General features: G+C 50.8%; 5 protein-coding genes across 5 annotated transcripts; 3 read left to right on the top strand and 2 right to left on the bottom strand.

Moving 5' to 3' along the window:
* Nucleotides 1–15: 15 nt before the first annotated feature.
* On the bottom strand, nucleotides 16–1,530 carry ColSpa_03235 (folylpolyglutamate synthase; the record flags this gene model as incomplete). Its single annotated transcript, XM_049269447.1, has 1 exon — nucleotides 16–1,530. The coding sequence occupies one exon, from the start codon at nucleotides 1,528–1,530 to the stop codon at nucleotides 16–18; it is 1,515 nt and encodes a 504-aa protein (XP_049125404.1).
* A 1,911-nt stretch (nucleotides 1,531–3,441) lies between these two features.
* ColSpa_03234 (efflux pump dotC) lies at nucleotides 3,442–5,361 on the top strand (the record flags this gene model as incomplete). The annotated part of the gene is made up of 2 exons (XM_049269446.1): nucleotides 3,442–4,034; nucleotides 4,089–5,361. The coding sequence occupies 2 exons, from the start codon at nucleotides 3,442–3,444 to the stop codon at nucleotides 5,359–5,361; spliced, it is 1,866 nt and encodes a 621-aa protein (XP_049125403.1).
* A 1,121-nt stretch (nucleotides 5,362–6,482) lies between these two features.
* On the top strand, nucleotides 6,483–7,712 carry ColSpa_03233 (putative acetylxylan esterase A; the record flags this gene model as incomplete). The annotated part of the gene is made up of 3 exons (XM_049269445.1): nucleotides 6,483–6,914; nucleotides 7,012–7,452; nucleotides 7,512–7,712. 3 exons carry the CDS (start codon nucleotides 6,483–6,485, stop codon nucleotides 7,710–7,712), a joined length of 1,074 nt encoding a protein of 357 aa, XP_049125402.1.
* A 645-nt stretch (nucleotides 7,713–8,357) lies between these two features.
* Nucleotides 8,358–10,355, bottom strand: ColSpa_03232 (fumipyrrole biosynthesis protein C; the record flags this gene model as incomplete). Its single annotated transcript, XM_049269444.1, has 2 exons — nucleotides 8,358–10,279; nucleotides 10,352–10,355. 2 exons carry the CDS (start codon nucleotides 10,353–10,355, stop codon nucleotides 8,358–8,360), a joined length of 1,926 nt encoding a protein of 641 aa, XP_049125401.1.
* Nucleotides 10,356–14,424: 4,069 nt separating this feature from the next.
* On the top strand, nucleotides 14,425–16,146 carry ColSpa_03231 (putative transporter SEO1; the record flags this gene model as incomplete). Its single annotated transcript, XM_049269443.1, has 3 exons — nucleotides 14,425–14,634; nucleotides 14,715–14,817; nucleotides 14,888–16,146. The coding sequence occupies 3 exons, from the start codon at nucleotides 14,425–14,427 to the stop codon at nucleotides 16,144–16,146; spliced, it is 1,572 nt and encodes a 523-aa protein (XP_049125400.1).
* Nucleotides 16,147–18,319: the final 2,173 nt, after the last annotated feature.

The raw sequence follows: 18,319 nt of genomic DNA, 5'->3' as shown, positions 1-18,319 counted from the left end.
TTGGCATCCTTTATTTTATAATAGACCTTCCGGCTCCAACAGGCCGATGACGTTGCCGACGAGGTACATGCTCCCCGTGACGAGAACCCTGGTTTTGGGTGTCGTGGTGTTTTGCGCGGCGGCGGTGGCGTCCATGGCGCTTTTCATCTCTGTCAGGTCCTTGCATACCAGGGCATCGGCGGTGGGATACGCCTCCTTGAACGCCGCCGCGCACTTCTCCTGGACAGTGAGGTCCACGTCCTCTGCAATCCTGGTCTTGTCGTTCCTCGTGAAGATGACGGTGCTTAGTCTAGACTCGAGGTCCACGCCCGCGGCTTTCATCTCCTTCAGGAGGCCCAGGAGGAGCTCCGAGGCGTCCCGCTCTTGCTGGTTGAAAACGAGCACGAACTTGGAGTCCGCATCCGCAGCGACGGGCGATATCCAGCGCGCCACCTCGGCCAGACTATCGGTGTTGTGCGCGCCGTCGAGGTACCAAGATACGTTGCCCCGCTCCATGACCTCGTGCCGGCCCCGCAACGTCGCCTCCCGCAGTCCCGCGATGATCGGCTCCGGCACATCCCGCAGCTTGTGCTCCTCTGTCCCCGTCTCCCGGCCCTCGAGGACGCGCAAGTGATGCCTCGCAGCAAGCGCGGCGAGGGCCTGGTTCCTCTTTTGGAAGTCTCCGCCGGGCAGCTTCGCGCCCGGCACGCCCCCCCACGCCGTGACCTCTTCGTCGGCGACCTCCACCAGGTTCGCCCCGATTTCCCGCGCCCGCGTGTGGAGGACCTCCATCACGCCGGGCTGCTCATCGAGGCGCCTCGTGAAGGTCGTGACGCCGGGCTTCATGATGCCGGCCTTGTGCCACGCAATCTTCTCGGGCGTGTCGCCGAGCATGGCGACGTGGTCGATGCCGAGCTGGGTGATGACGCCCGTCGTGACGGCCGCGGGCGGGATGGCGTTGGTTGCGTCGTACTCGCCGCCGATGCCGCACTCCACGACGACGGAGCGCACGCCCTCCTTGAGGAAGATGTGCAGCGCGAGGAGGGTGAGGAAGCGGAAGTAGAAGGGCTTGGAGCCGGCTTCGATGCCAAGGGCCTCGTCGGCGGGGGCGGCGGAGAGCAGGTCCCAGAGCTCGAAGAAGGAGGCCGCGAAGAGGACCTGGGATACGGGGCGGCCGTCGACGGCGATGCGCTCGCGCGGGGTGACGAGGTGGGGGGAGGTGTAGGTCCCCACGCGGCCGGACTGGGAAGAGGAGAGGAGGGCGGAGGTTGTCAGGGTTGTGACGGAGCCTTTGCCTTTTGTGCCGGCGATATGGATGTAGGAGAGGGAGGAGAGGCGCTGGGGGGTTAAGGACGCGCGGAGGAGCCAGGCGCGCATCTCGGGGAGGGCGAGGAGGTTCGGGTCGGAGGCCGGGGGTTTCGGGGCGGCATTTTGGGGCTTGGCGTCCTGGGGTTTGCCGAAGAGGGCGTGGATTTTGAGGTTGGGGATGAGGGTGTTTAGGAGGTTGAGGGCGTCGGTGTACGTCCGTGACGCGGGCGTGGATGAAGACATTGTAGTGATGAACCGGACGGCCGGGACGGAGACGGGTGGTTGCTTGGCGAAGTGAGTTGAGGCTGAGGCTTGTCGAAGGAAGAAGAGCCTCATGAGTGGGATGGTGGGACGGAGGGCGGCTACGAGGTTGAAAAAAGCATCCTGAAGCACGGTCGAGAGTTTGGCGTGGAACCTTCGACAGTGAGTGAGTTTGGCGACTGAGATGAGGCTGAGATTAGGTTGTGAGAGAAGCTTCGAGGTGAGTTCCACTTGAGATGAGGTTCTCCAAGGGAGCATTGAAGACTCCACTCTTCCCGGTTTGCCATCAATCTTGGCTTCTATCTTCACTAAGCATGTAATGGCCGGTGTGCTTCGTTCATCCACATTGCTGGTTTGAAGCCACAGGTACTATGTTTTGGTCTGCAAATACAGACCTGGTTTCCCGTCTAAAGCTCTGGTGGACATCTTTGGGGCACCGCGCGCAACGGCCGTGTTTCCGGGGAGCCAGGATCCAATTGGCATCCAAACTTATTATCAGATAGATGATTACAACACAACACTGTCCACAACACACCTGAGTCCCTCAACTGAGACTCACCAAGAGACGAACAACCAAAGAGCCGGCAATTCATCCGCTCGATCAACTCGATTGGCAGGTCAGTCCGATTGCGGGAACGATGATGACAAGCATTTTTGGCACACTAACATGAGCCACTTGATGCGGGGAACACCAAAGCTCGGCGCGGGGGACTTCCTTGCATCGCATCCCGCCGCAATGCGCCAGCAGTCTGGCGTCAGTACGTATCGCCATTCGATCTGGGCGTTAGTAGGTAGCATTCCATCCAGGTCAAGCCGCATATGGTGCTGGCGTCGCAGCAAGGCCGTAAATACGACGGCTCTCAGCTGCCTTTGCGTCTAGTTGATTACCAAGCCGTCGGTTTCGTGGTCTCTAGCAACCACAGCTGTCTCATGGGATACGACGAGGCACCGGCAGATTACGAAGAATACAAGTGTACAAGCTCCTCTCGCGCTTTCGATGTCCGAGTTCGTGCTCGCGTATATCGCCCGGCTCAATAGTACCACAGGCGATGGACCGGACGGCTTACACGAGCCAGGATGAACTGCTCCGGCTAGTCTTACTTACAGAGACAAACAAAGTTCGCCATACCTAGTCATGACATGGAAACGTTTACATGAAAAAAAAAAAAAAAAAAGTGCCGGCTCGCGCGCCGAGCCCTTTGATTTAAGTCCGAGGTCGCATATGCGCCAGTCTCCCACGTTCCAACGAGGGTCCCAAACAATGAACCAACGCAGCAAAAGTTTTGCCGATTCGGCAACACGGCAACGCCAATTTCGACCTCGCCAGTTCATGAGCTGCCCGATCCCAAACGCAGAGACACGGGGCCACAACCCCGGTCCAGGCTACGGGCTGCCACACGCTCACACACACCGTCTTTAGCTCACTCGGGACCACTCGGTATGACACCCACTTTTCCCGATGCTCGCAATGGGACCGGGGTCAGGTTGGGGCGCCTGTGGAGGTGTTGTCATCGACTTTGTCACGCAAATCTGTTGCGCGTACCTGCTCTTTTAGTCGATTTTTTTTTCTCTCCTTTTCTTCCTTCGCGACGGCTATGACGGCAGGAGGTCTCGTTGTAATTGTAATATCCGTTCCTTCCTCCTATCTACTGTTTGCTGGGTAACCCTCAACTATCACTTGTCGCTTTGTGGTGTAGCGAATTTTTCCATCCTCTGATTCCGACTTTGGGGCTCATCTGATCAAGCTGAATGTTCTCATCTCACTGATTGTTACACCTCACCATCTCCAATGAATCATTGGTGTCAGGGTCATTAACAAAAGACTTTGACCTCTTGACATTCACCGACTCAATTATATAGCGAACTCTATCAGGCACACCCAGACCAGCCCCGATGACAGCCAAGGACCTGCGCGAGGTCCACGACGACGAAAAAGTCGATGACGTCGAGCGCGTCGCCGGCTCGCAGACCGAACGCGGCTCGATCACAACCAGCACCGACTCGGTAACCATCCACGGCCCTCATGGCGGCGCCGACGATGTGACGGCCAGAGAGGCCAAGTCGGGTGTCATGTCCAACGACGCCACCGCCGCAACATCGTTGGGTGACACGGCCGCCGAGACAAAAGTGGCGTCCGGCGACGACGCGCAAGGACCCCGTCCTCCCACCGGCGCTGATGACAACGACCCGGAATCCGGCCGCACGAAGCTCGAGACCCTGCTCATTGTGCTCTCACTCTGCGCGGCTCTGTTCCTGGCGGCGCTGGACGTCACAATCATCACCACCGCCGTGCCCACCATCGCCGAGGAGTTTAACAGCAACATCGGCTACATCTGGATTGGTAGCGCGTATCTCCTCGCCAACGCCGCCTTCGTGCCGACATGGGGCAAGATTTCCGACATCTGGGGCCGAAAGCCCGTGCTCTTGTCCGCCGTCGGTGTGTTCTGGATTGGATCGTTGATATGCGGGTTGTCTACGAGCATGGGGTAAGATTCCTGGTTACACCGAGTACCTACTTTAGCACTAACAACTCGCTCCAGGATGCTGATTGGAGCCCGTGCGATCCAGGGTATTGGCGGTGGTGGCATCATCGTCCTCGTCAACATCTGCATCAGCGACCTCTTCTCCATGCGCCAGCGCGGCGTCTACTTTGGCGTCATGGGCATGGTCTGGGCCGTGGCCTCGGCCGTCGGGCCCGTCATGGGCGGCGTCTTCACGAGCAAGGTGACGTGGCGCTGGTGCTTCTACATCAACCTGCCCATCTCGGGCGTCGGCATCGTCGTGCTCTTCTTCGTCCTCAAGCTGCACAACCCGCGCACGCCCGCCCTCGAGGGCCTCAAGGCCATTGACTGGATCGGCACCCTCACCATCATCGGCGGCACCATCATGTTCCTGTTCGGCCTCGAGTTTGGCGGTGTGAGCTACCCGTGGAGCTCGCCGACGGTCATCTGTCTCATCGTCTTTGGGATCGTGACGATTGGCCTCTTTGCCGTTAACGAGTGGAAGTACGCAAAGTACCCCGTCATCCCGATGCACCTGTTCAAGAGCTGGTCCAATGTGGCGGCTTTCGCGACGGCCTTCTGTCACGCCTTCGCCTTCATCTCCGGAAGCTACTGGCTGCCCCTCTACTTCCAGGGCGTGCAGGGTGTCTCCTCCCTTCTTTCGGGAGTCTACCTCCTCCCCTACGTGCTCTCCCTCTCCCTCATGTCCGCCGTCGCCGGCGTCCTGATCCGCAAGACGGGCAATTACCTCTACCTCATCATCGGAGGCATGTTCGTCTCCACGCTCGGCTTCGGCCTCTTCTACGACCTCCCGCTGGACCGCAACTTTACCAAGATCATTCTCTACCAGATCGTCGCCGGCCTGGGCATCGGCCCAAACTTCCAGTCGCCCTTGATCGCTGTGCAGACCTCGGTCGAGCCGCGCGACATCGCGGCGGCGACGTCGGCTTTTGGCTTCGTCCGACAGATGGGAACGTCCATCTCGGTCGTTATTGGTGGCGTCGTTTTTAACAATGAGATGCAGAAGCAGTACCCCCGGCTGAGGGAGCAGCTGGGGCCGGACCTGGCGAACATGCTCTCCGGCTCGAGCGCCGCATCGAGCGTCGGCATAGTGGCAGATCTGCAGGGTGAACAGGGGCAGATTGCGCGCGGGGCATATCTGACGAGTCTGAGGACGATGTACATCGTCTATGTTGCGTTTGCAGGGCTGGGTCTTGTTATGAGTCTGTTCATCAGACAGAAACAGTTGAGCAAGAAGCATACGGAGCATAAGACGGGGCTGAAGACGCTTCGGAGCCGAACAGGTCGGTAGTCGGGCGCTGGGGTCTTGTGTTACTGGTTGGATTCATTGCATGGCATAGAGCATAAGCATAGGCGTCTTTTTCGACCGCAGCGAGCATTGGGCTGATACCCAAAATGGATGCATTCTCCTCTTTCTGGATCTGGGCCGCTGGCACCGCAGCATTAACCCCGTACTTTTGTCATGCGGCACCCCTTTGAATGTATCTGACCATGAGTTGCAGAGAGGCTCAACTGCCTTCACATTCAGGCTAAACGGATGAAGTCCATTCCACGTGGAGTATCAAGCCTGGGGCTGGCGGTTATATCGTTTTTAGAGCTAGATTTTGAGTTACAGACTTTCTTTGAGCTTCCGCTCATCCGGGGTGACGGGGAAGGTTGCAGCGAGCACTCAACACGGCAACGGAGACTAGCAGGCGGGCGCCGGTCGTGGCGTCCGGGGAAAGGGACGGGGTTGGGCCAGTGTTATCTGCACTGCGCTTTTGGTTGAGATGTTTGGTCAGAGGCCGGGGTCGAACCGCTGAACTTACTACCTAACCAGGACGGCGTGTATCGTCTTTTCATAGCGGTCGGCTTTAACTATTCAATATGGGGGCAGCTTCCGCTGAGCTTAATTGGCGGAATCACGGGTATCCACACATGGAGAAAACTTCCGGTTCGAGGTCCGGAGGTATGGGGTCATCGGTCCGTGATTCAATCGTAATCCCGATTGATCGAGGTATGGGCTTTGCCCCCAAACTCCCGCTTGCGCATTTGAGAAACTTTGGCCAAACAATCACAAAGTCAGCATTAAATTCAGAAGAGACCGGGCCTGCATTTCTTGGAACGGCGTATGTTAATAAAGCCAATTCAATACCAAATAGCTCGGGGCCAATGTTGTTGATCCCTAGACTAGAGAGAGATTTGGCCACATCGTGCCCTCGAGGGATGCGGATAACTTCAAAATGGATGGGGTCGCAGCCACTAGCCTACCCTCCGCCGGAATCAATACGTCCGCTGCCTTCATCAGCAACTCATCGTAACGTTGTCGTACGTATAAAACCCATAGCATTTCCAGTCCGCAACATTGCTGTCCGTTCTACCACCAAGTAGTACTATCCATCCGTACGACGCTCCTGTAGCACAAATACCAAAATGCGTCTCTCCACCCTCTTCGCCGCTGCCGTGGCCGGCCTCAGCTCCCTCGCGAGTGCCGCCTCCCTCCAGCAGGTGACCTCCTTTGGCGCCAACCCCTCGGGGGCTAAGATGTACATCTACGTCCCGGACCGCGTCGCCACGAACCCGGCCATCATCGTTGCGATCCACTACTGCTCCGGCACGGCGAATGCGTACTACACCGGCACCCCCTACAAGGGATACGCCGACACCTACGGGTTGATCGTGATCTACCCGGAGTCGCCGTACAGCGGAACTTGCTGGGACGTGAGCTCGCCGGCGACGCTGACGCACAACGGCGGCGGGAACAGCAACGCCATTGCCAACATGGTGACCTATACGCTTGATAAGTACAATGGAGACCGGAGCAAGGTGTTTGTGACGGGAACATCATCGGGCGCCATGATGACGGTAAGTCTAAATCGGGTTGTGTGGGAATGGGCCAGGAAACTCCGTGGAGGGCAAGCACCTGGCCGTGCAGAAGAAGAAAATGCTAACAGAGGTACAGAACGTCATGGCAGCAACCTACCCCGAGCTCTTCGCTGCCGGCATTGCCTACTCGGGTGTGCCCGCGGGTTGCTTCTACACCGGCACCGTCAACGGCTGGAACTCGACCTGCAGCCAGGGCAACTCTATCGCGACGCAGCAGGCCTGGGCGCAGACCGCGCTCAACATGTATCCCGGATACACGGGATCCAGGCCGCGCATGCAGATCTACCACGGCAGCGCCGACACGACGCTGTACCCGCGAAACTGGAACGAGACCATCAAGCAATGGACGGGCGTGTTCGGGTACAGCCTCACGGCGCAGCAGACGCTGCCGGGCACACCGAGTGGACAGTACACCAAGTACATCTACGGGCCAAACTTGGAGGGGATTTACGGGGCAGGCGTTGGGCATAGCGTGCCGGTCATGGGGGCGGAGGATCTGAAGTGGTTCGGGATCACGGTAAGCTTTTCCTTCATCATGTGTCCGTGTTTGCGATACGGTGGACTGACTCCGGCTAGGGCGGCTCAACACAACCCGGGACGACAACGCAGAGCTCTGCGCCGCCCCCGGCGACTTCGACCGCAAGCCCGCCTCCGACCGGAGGATGCACGGTGGCTAGATGGGGGCAGTGCGGCGGGAGCGGGTGGAGCGGGTGCACCACTTGTGCAAGCCCGTATACGTGCCAGGCTTCAAACCAGTGGTACTCTCAATGTTTGTGAAGCGATGGTTCAATTCGCTGGTGCCGCAAAGCGTTCCCGACTGCCAAAGCCGAGGACATGGATCCTGGCCGGGCCGCTGTCCGAGCATTCGATCCGTGTTTCCGGTCGACCGGGCTTTTCATGCCGAGATTTACCGGAGCTTGGTCTCATTTGTCCGCCGACCTCTTTAGTTGAATTTATTATGAGGGCATTAGTGTCCAGAATCGGCTCTTCTATAACTCTTGTCCCTTTGCCAGTGGAACTCACCCAACATCGTGTCAGAACAAGCATTGGTAGAAGCTGGTACGTTACAGCTCCTTTCATTCTCGGCCACGAGGCCCATGTTCATAACAGATATATCCAGTGACAACCACGAAAGACTATGATATGATGGGCTGTTATGGTCGAAGTCCCGCGTGGATGACTCGGGCCAAAAATGCTAGCCACTTTTTGGCGATGTTCTTGAGACACGCTTTCCGGCAAGTAGCAGCAATATAGGCAACACTCCAAACGTAAGAGTAACATGTAATCAGACTGCCAGTTTTCAGTCAAAGACTCATGTTCAGAGCCAAAAGACTTGGCTCGTGAATTCAAGCTCTATTTCCCATCGTGATGTAATCAAAATATGCTGCTCCGCTTTGTGATATTTTCCCCCTTTTTCTAAATTCAGAAACCACCCGTGTACACTCTGACTAGCTGCTCAATCTCGTGTCCTACCCTCAAGGCCTCACTCCGGCTGGTCCGTGAGACTATCAAGAAAAAGGCGATAAAGTTGCCAAATACCATACCGGTCCTAGGATCAGGAACTATTTGCCCCTCGGCCATTAGATTCGCGCATTGGACGACATGGGCACGCAAATGCTCTGCTTGATCTATGACGGCAGAGCAGACATCACCCGACTGGTAAATGCCGCCCTTCTGGGCGGAGACCACCAGTAGCTGCATATGGTATTGGGCCCCTCCTAAAAAGGGCTGGGACAGTGTCACGATGCGATTTCTGTCTGCCAAGGCGTGCAGGACCGCCAGGCTGTAGTATGAGACGCCATACGTGTGTTCTGTAGCATTTATCTCGAACCAGCCTGGCTGGCGAGGGTTTATCTCGAGGAGGAAAACATCCTCTGGCTTCGCTGTTGACGTCGTCGCCGTGTTGCGTCGTAAGTCGACGAAGCCGTTGGACCCGGAGGCACTATTATCCGTGGCGTAATGGCTGCTCGAGTTGCGAAGCCTAGCCTCAATGTGCAGAATGCCGTCTCGGAAGCCGGCGGAAAGAACCAGCTCGTGCAGTCGCTGTTGAAGAGCCTCCAGCTCGCAGGGCGCGAGAGCCGACGGTAGCATGTTCCCCGTCTCGACAAAGTTAGGCACGGGGCCTGACTCGACCTTGGCTTTGCCGTCGTCGTAGTCCCCGGGGCTGGGAAAGTCGTCGTTCGCCTCGAAAAAGACAATCTCGCCGTTCACCAGCACCATATTGGCGTCAACCTCAGGGCCATCAACGTAGGTCTCGATGACAATGTCGTGGCCGTGCCAGGCGGTGAAGGCGTCTTGCCACAGCATGGCGACTCTGATCCGCAGCTGCTGCTCGTCTGCCACCTTCCAGACGCCCTCGGACGACCAGCCTTTACTGGGCTTGACGATGAGGGGATACAGGATCCGCGGCCCTTCCTCGACGAGGAGCTTCTCCAAATCGGCGACCGACCGGACGAGGCGACAGAAGACGTTGGCGTCGAGTTGGCGTGTTTGGAATTTGTTCTGCGCCAGGCCGATCGACTCCGGGGACGACGTCGGAAGCCCCAGCAACGTAGCCGCGTGAGAGACAATGGTCAACAGGTGCTCGTCGAGTGTCATGATGCCATCGAAAGATTTGCCATTATAGCTTGCGTTCTGCTTTTGGGCCACCGCCTCCGTGATGCGCCTGGCCATACTGGCGTCTGGTGTCATGTCGAACGGCACAAACTCTTCGCGAAGATGAGCATATGAGTCAGAAGCAATCCACTGATTTGGCTCGTCCAACACGACAAGACCAACGTTCAACGAGGCAGCCGCGATAGCAAAGCCCTGAAATTTGAATTGGGACGCCCCGCCAATGAATACCAGCCGCTTCCGGGTTATGGGTTTGGGTGAGAGCCAGTCAAAAGACAGGCGCTTGACCAATTCCTCGTTGACCGCTGTCGAGTTGTCCCCAGTAGAAGATGAGGACACCACAATGGCGCCGTAGCAGCGATGAAGCAGATCAGTAAGTTTCATGGACTCGTAGGCCTCGACAGAGCACCCTTGAACATGCTGCCCTGGCGCAATGAAGCCTCGCACGTCGGCAACATTCAGGCAGTCAACCATGCGCCGTTCAAGGAAATCGGACTGAACAATATGGCCAGACTGCACTGGGAGGAGGACCTTGACTAGGCTTGAGCCTCCGCGGGCTTTGTCCAGAAGGAACTGCCGGGCAGCACATGGCGGCGTAGAGTCGTCGACTGAGTGCTCGAGGGCGTCTTGCAATATGCCAGTGAGATCAACATTGACCACGAGGGTGCTGGTCTCTTTCGCTAAGTTGTCGGTACTCCAAGACCATGTGTCAACCGTTGTGTAATGCATCTCTGTTTGTTTCGTTAATTGTATTAGTCTTACATATTCCAACCTCTACGGTGTTCAAGGAATCCATCACATACCCATGTTTGATGTTCTAGGGCACTCGAATCAATGTTTTTACTAGCTCCTGCTAGGTCTGATTGTGAGAACGGTTTGTGTGTATAACTTAGAGCCGCGTAGAATCTGAGAGACGGGAACGCGTTCTCCAGTCACTCTTCGATGAAACAAATTTGGCCGAGGGACTTCTGTCTTGAGAGTCATCGTTCATCGAAAGACGAGGCCAATGATATTACATAAGTTACTTAAGATTACCCAAAACGAGAGGCACCCAAGTATTTTCTGCATGCCCCATATCTTGCCGGCTTAGTACTCCGTACCCATGGTCAGTCCTTGGTCCTTGGTGAATGTAGAGCCCCAAGTAAGTACACTATTCAATAGTCCCTACCAGGATGTTAAAGCAAACGCGATACGAATACGCACCAGCCTGCCGACCGAAGCGGGTCACACGTCGTCACTTGCATCAGCCCCTCGCGATGAGGATTCCAAAGGGATGCTAGATGCAAGCTGACCAACAAGTAAAGATAACAACGAGAACAAACTGACCAATGAAAATTCGCACAAATTTTCTCCGGTGCTTTGGGACCTGCCTATTAGTCATCAGCATGACTCGCGATGCGTTTGGCCTGTTAAGCACAACTCATATTGAGAACAACAACGTTAAGAGCGGTTGGTGCAAATCCATTTCCTTACCGTAGATTCGATTATGTCGTGATCCGATAAGTCAGACTCCTGCTTCCCTTGCGCATGATAGTAGTCAGTATGGAGTCAAGTCAGGCTAACAGTTCGTTCCGAGGGCGAATATGTATCTTGGTGCGAGACCATTATGGGCTTTGCAACTCGAACAACTGTGACTTACTGAGCTGGTCAGGTTGGATGGATGCTACCTTTGTCAACGGCCATATAAATCGTGGTGGTAACTTTCGGGATGCCATTAAATTGAACTCGCTGCAGACTCTCAACGCATTATAGAGATGAGTGTCAGCCTGGCAGCTCTAGGAGCATCCGCTGGGCATTTGAAGCCACTCGAAGAATCAACACCCGACCGACAAAAAAGGATGTAAAATCCGCAATGGCTCGCTCGTGTTTATCGCCGTTGCTAATAAGCCTCAACCGAGCGACTGTCATTATACTCTCCCCAATATCTCTTTTGTAGACCGCTACGTCGACAGGTCACGGACATTACGAATTGCTATTGTCAATGCCAGTGTTTCCAGCATCATTGCTGGAGCCTTCGTTCCAGCTAAAGTTCCTAGTACTAAACCAACTATCTTTGGGTAAATTCTGAAGTAATAAATGTAACTCATTAATTGCTTACATCCAGACCACTGAAATGGGGAGAAATGAGGCACCTGATTTGAGAACATCTACCTTTGATGTCCGCTGTGATGTTTCAGGACCCATATATCAGACATCGTTAAGGTAAACATATAGTGGTTTAAAAAAATTGCCCAAGGTCTAGAGTTCCAAAACTACAAGACAGGAACAGTGCACAAGTATGGAGTGTGCAAGCACCTGAGGCTCTCTCACGAAGCCAATAACCTTATTGTATATGACAGCGAATAGACAGGCCGACTTGTCAAGGTCGGTAACTTGTAGAACAAAAAGTAAATATTGTGTTCACAGGGCATTCTTTATTCTCACGGCCAATAGACGGTATGTGGAATGCCTGGAAGCTGTCTGCCCAGGAATCAAAAACTTCAAGCGACTAACTCGTTACACATCGGACTGGGACCCAACTTTGGACTTGACCGGGAAAACATTAGCGGTCGTGAGGAATGGAGCAACCAATATTCAATTAGTACTTCACACCCGGAAGAGAATTGCTAGTTTCGACTATTATGCTCACAACAAGACTTGGATCGCTGAATCCTATGGAGTAGACTCAGCCACGGTTCAATCCATTCTAATATCTTAGGAGACTAGGGACTCGTGGAAGGACATCAACACCTACCTCAAGTATCTAGACGGGGTTGAGTACAACTCCGAGAGTGTTTTCATCGGTCAGCTTAAAGACCCAAGAACAACAACGAGGCACGCGAAGCACAAACTACTTAATGTTTTAGGGTTTAAAGACTTGCTCCTTGTACATGCGCAATTCCTACAACCGGACTTTCTATTGACTTAGTAACACTAGTGACTTGATAGATTTAGGTCTAGGACCTCTGTCCACCGTATCCGTAAGGGCCCTTAATCCGACTGAGTAACAGAAAACGATTCTAGTAAAACAGTTACCTGTCGATCAGTATACCGAGACATTGGTCTCCCAGGGCTGTGTTGGCCGGTTTGACTGCTTGTCTCTGCTTCCCTCAAATTATGATACTGAGCGTAGTTTCGGTTTCGCTACTCCTGAACTCCCAGATCTCTTATTCATCCAAGAACCTAATGGTGAGGGCCGATTGGGTACAGTGCCTCACAATGTAGAAGCACAGATCACTCACTTCAGCAAGGTAATCAGAAAGACGAGTCGAGATAAGACTAATACAATTCACCCAGCTTAAAACATACCGCCGAAGACTTCATGCAGTATTCCGACGCCTCCTGGAGAGAATCGGTGCTCTCGATGTGCAGCTTATGGTACAATAGCGGAAGATTTGGCTTACGGATACTTGGACTTTAGTCCGGAAGTGCGTCGCTTGGATCCATCATCGTAGACGACTCCGGATGGAAGGACTGGAAAGATGAGTATCTGGCAGACACGGAACATCGATTGCTGTGGTGCTTCGTCAACGATTATACCAAAGTAGAGTTGGATCCTTATCAAGACATCACGTCTTATCTAGTTGACCTAGCTAGTATCGATCTAAAGAAGCTTATGAGGGGGTGGTGGACTATTCCTTAGATTGAATCACAAAGTGAAACGGAACACGCATCCTTACAGAAAGACAAGAAACAAACAATCTATATGATGTGAAAAGAACCCGCCCTCTGGGCTACAGGCGTTTCCAAAATCTGAAAGGTTTCTGCAATACATGGGACAAACCCGGATGATACTTCATATAAGTCGATTGACGCGTGTAGGGGCTGTCTTGTCTAGTTGCCTGGAGTGTTCCCAGCATTACTTTGGTGTTACGATCAGATATCTGAGTGGTGTTTTATAATGACAGGTGGCTAAGGTCGATATTCAATAACAGTAGGGCAAGTCTTATTGGGTCTGTTGGTGTCTGGTGATCAACTAAACACTTTACGACGTGGGTTAGCTCGTACAGCTTGAAAATAGAAGGATAATCTAAGCGTCACTAATGGTAGAGTGAATCAGCAAGTTCATTGCTGAAGAGCTATAGAAGGTGTTTTATTTATCTGGAATGAACGTCCTATTTCCTATGGTCATGATGCTGGGACCGATCCTCCTGTAGCCGGTCCTGACCTTGGGACAGCTTATCAGTTGTCGCTCCTTTCTTATCTTTAAGTGACCTTCCCTAGTTCTTCCGTTTCGAGGGGTGTCTGATTGTCTGATGTGTTCCCGTGTTCCCCCGCATATATCTTGTCCTATAGCCGCCAGATTCCTGTGGAGCGGCACAGGTTATGTTATTCTTGTCGAGTCGTAACATTTGGGATGTTACAATGATCGCAGATGATATGATGTAGGTGGAGCTCACAGCCTTAATTGGGTCGTAATAATAGAGTCCTTGTTTACCGCCGACACTCCGGTCTTAGGCTTGCAGCTTCCTCACCTCATGGTCGTATTTAGCTCCGACCAAGAATTGGGTGAATGAATAGCTCATGTATGACACCATCAGAAGCCCAATGGCGATAGATAAAAAGTTGGCGAATAGCGGCAGGGTTATCGCCGCAAGGTATTGCGTGATAGCGGAGAGACATCGCGCATTGGATGCTTGGCAGATCCTGGTCGACCAATCCTCTTGCAACATGGCGCCAGTAACTTCAATTCATTGCATCCTTTGATAACGACATCTTAGAACTCCACTGTGCCCTTCGATGTGAAGTTTGTCTTATAAGTTTTAGTCGCTACTGTCGACCTTTGAGGTTTCTTGTAGGGTGTCTTCGAAGCAACGTACAGAGAAGTGGCTATTGTTTTTAGACATACGGGAATGAGAAGTTCACTTTGCATTGTCGCACTATCAATTACCTAGTCATGACCGAGGAGAAGGGGGTTCGCCCTCAAGTTATGAGCCCATCCAAGGGTAAAACCGTTACGGAGAAGAACGCCGACGTGACGCTACGATTGCTCGAACAACATGGCGACGACTTCGGGCCGCTTACGCCTGAGTTGGAGAAGAAGATCCGCAGAAAGCTTTATCTTCGCGTCATGACTCTGTTGTCCGCAATCAACATTATGTTGTTTGTAAGTTCACATGAGAAACCTCTGTCTCAACTCTTCATCCTCGACAAAACTCAGTCCACTTACATGTGTGCTTGTCAAAGGTCGATAAGTCAACGCTCGGCTATGCCGCCATCCTAGGCCTCTTTGAGGAGACCGGTATCAGACAAGCCCAGTACAACAATCTGAACACAATGTTCTACGTCGGTATGAAACTCCTTGTAGTGTAAAGACTGTTTGCATCGACCAGTACTAACCAGTTTTCCTGTCCTTCCAGGATATCTGGCATTCCAATGGCCCGGTCACTACCTCATGCAAAAACTACCTTTCGGCAAGTACGTCTCCATAACCATCTTCGCCTGGTCCGTAATCATCTTTTTGCACTGCGTCGCAACCCGCTACGCCGGCCTTGTCGTGATGCGCCTCGCTCTCGGCGCTGCGGAAGCCGTCATCGTGCCCGCGATGGAGATTACAATCGGAATGTTTTTCAACCGCCACGAGCAGTCCTTCCTGCAGCCCGTGCTCTGGATCACCTGCCAGGCAGCCCCCGTGGTGACGGGCTTCCTCTCCTACGGCCTACTCTGGACTACCGGTCCCGTCCTCCCCTGGAAGCTGCTCCACGTCGTCACGGGCGGTCTCACGCTTCTCCTGGCGGTCTGGGTGTGGTTCGATTACCCCAGCAACCCGGCTGAGGCGCGCTTCCTTACACTCGAAGAGAAGGTGCAGGTCATCCGACGCGTGCATCAAGCGCAGCAAAGCTCGATCGAGCAGAAGCAGTTCAAGAAGGAGCAATTCGTGGAGACGATGAAGGACCCCGTGTCGTGGCTGTTCGCGTTGCAGTCTTTCACACTGATGTATTCGAACAACCTGAACTACGGACAGAAGAACCTTATCACTACGTCCATCGGTATCAAGCCGCTCGGGTCTACCCTTGTCGCTGCGGCTGGAGGCGGTTTCGGCATGGCTTGCTGCGTCGTCGCTACATTTGCCCTGCGCAGGTGGCCAAAGAATCTGGCTCTGCACGGGACGGTGTGGTGTCTTCCCGCTGTAGCGGGTGGTATTGCCATGGTCACAATCAACTGGGAATCCAAAATCGCTCTTTTGGGATCGCTTATCTTGGCTGCCAGCACATATGGCGTGACCTACATTATCGCGTTGGGCTGGACGACATCGACGGCGGCAGGGTACACCAAGAAGCTGACGCGGAACGTCATGTTTATGCTAGGCTACAGCGTCGGCAATCTCGTGTCGCCGCAGATTTGGGTGTCGAGTAACGGGCCGCGGTTCTACGGCGCATGGTCATCAATGATCACGGTCAGTTGGGTGGGCACGCCGCTCATCCTTTGGATTATCCGTTTCATCCTTTCGCGTAGGAATGCAGAAAGGTTGGAGTACATTGCTAACCTGAGTGATGACGAGCGGGAAGGGTGGGTTGAGCAGGTGGATGAAAATGGCGAGGTTATCAAGGTCAAGGTCGACATCGCTGTATTAGACCTGACGGACTTGCAAAACAAACAGTTCATTTACCCCCTGTAAAAAAGATCGTTGGGGACACTATGAGGGATCCTTGGAAGGAGATGGAAGATGAGGAGCTTTTCATAACCTTACTATAAAAAGTGAAGACACGATTCATCGTTGCTGCTAGATGATCTGATCATTCGCAAAATGTCGCGTTATTTCCTCAGTTCCCGTGAATGTACAGTGGGGACCCAAAAGTATCCGAACAGACCACAGTGCACACCTAAAACCTATACTTTCTATAAGTACAAATAAGCCTTGTATTAGCTCTTAAAAGTAAACCAAAAATGTAATAAGTAACACTTAGATATATATTATATTATCTACTTGTTACTTGTTTTCTTTTTTGAATAGCTAACGTACATGCATAGCAAGTGGCCCATCATAGCAAGTGGCCCACTTCCTCCTTCCTCCTCAAACTTCAACTTTATATCAATTTTATTCTACGTATAATAATAAGTTCTTCTTTAAATAAAAGTTATATTATCCTTATAATTAAAGCTATTAAAAAAGACCTAAAACTATCTATATAAAAAATAACTTCTATTTATAATATTCTAAAAATAATACTTTAATACTAATACGTTAAATAATTACTATATTATAAGACTTATATAAAATTAATAAAGATAACTAAACTAAAAAAAATAGTAATTCTTAAATAAGTTATTAACTTAATTAATTAAGGATTTTTACTATAACTTAATAATATATAAAATATAGCTAATTATTTTTTTAATAAATATAATATAATATATATTAGACTTTAATAAGTAGAGAACTTTATATAATATTAACTATAACTAAAGATATATTTTTAATATAAAATTAATTATTAAAAAGACTAAGAATTAAGAAGTAAAATTCTTATAATTCTTATATATAAATCTCTTTATAACTCTATAACTAAAAGTCCTATAAATATATAGTTATCTTTTCTAGACTCTTCTTGAAAAATAACCTATAAAAGTATATATTACTATATATAACTATACTAATATAAACTACTACAAACTAATATAGTCTATTATATATAAACGCATATACTTCTAAGCATTACATATACTAACGCTTATACTTGTCTATAGGCATATATAGGCATATATATATATATACAAAAAACATATAAGTACCTCTTAGCACTTAAATATACGCTTAGATATACGCTTAGATACTATATATATCTAAAAGACTTTCTATATAACTAAGAGATATTCCCTCTACTTAGACAGTTTTAGAAAAACAATAAAGAATAACAATACCTTAACGTTTAATATATATATACCTTTTCTGTCTACCTTTATTCTTCTCTACTTTTCCTTATAACTATTATAAATAACCCCTGTTATTCTTACTGGTTATAAGCCTAGCTCAGTAGAGAAGACAACTCTTATATCTTTACCTTATACCTCTATTTTATACAACAAAAATTCAACCTTGCCAGGGGACATACCACATTAGCTAAGGGAATTTTAAGGAATACAGCTCTAAGGCAGCTACACCTCACACCCAGCAGTCCATATTCAGCAGAATAGAGAGACCAGCTTACCGGGCAAGCACTACACCTATCGCTATATTTTACGCCACTACAGCTCCAGGCAAATCACAATCCTACCTTACCAGTTGAAGGTTATTTCTAGTCTATATCCAACAAAGACTATATACCTTAAGCTAGAATTAAACCCAAGAGCTCTAATTAAGTTACCAATTCAATTAGTTAATCTAGAGGATAGCTAAACCACTAGACTAACTACTCTACCGTCTAGTAAAAGCTTCTTCAATTAAAGGCCTATATATATCTTTAACCCAAAACAACCACATAATACCATACTATTAATAACAACATTATAACAACCCAACCACTTTTAAGGCCTATTTTTCAAGACAAATTCAACAGTACTATCAGAATACCAATATCTCTCTCTAATCAACCAAAATCAACTAAAATCCTTATATTTTAATTAAATTTAAACTAAATTAATACTATAAAAAAAATCTATATATTACACCTTTCTAGTAGCCTTAACTATAATGTTTAGGTAACTAGATTTAAGGCTTTACTTATTAGTAAAGATATTAACTTTAGTCTTATAACCCCTCTAACTACACCTTCTTAACAAAAAAGTAATATAAAAGTATTAGCTTTTATAAAGCTATTTTATAAGGATTCCTTTTTAAAGGTTATAAAAGA

This window comes from Colletotrichum spaethianum, assembly GCF_022836535.1.
Source record: "Colletotrichum spaethianum MAFF 239500 DNA, contig06, whole genome shotgun sequence".
NCBI classification, from domain to species: Eukaryota; Fungi; Ascomycota; class Sordariomycetes; order Glomerellales; family Glomerellaceae; genus Colletotrichum; species Colletotrichum spaethianum.
This window is presented reverse-complemented; position numbering and strand designations above follow the sequence as displayed.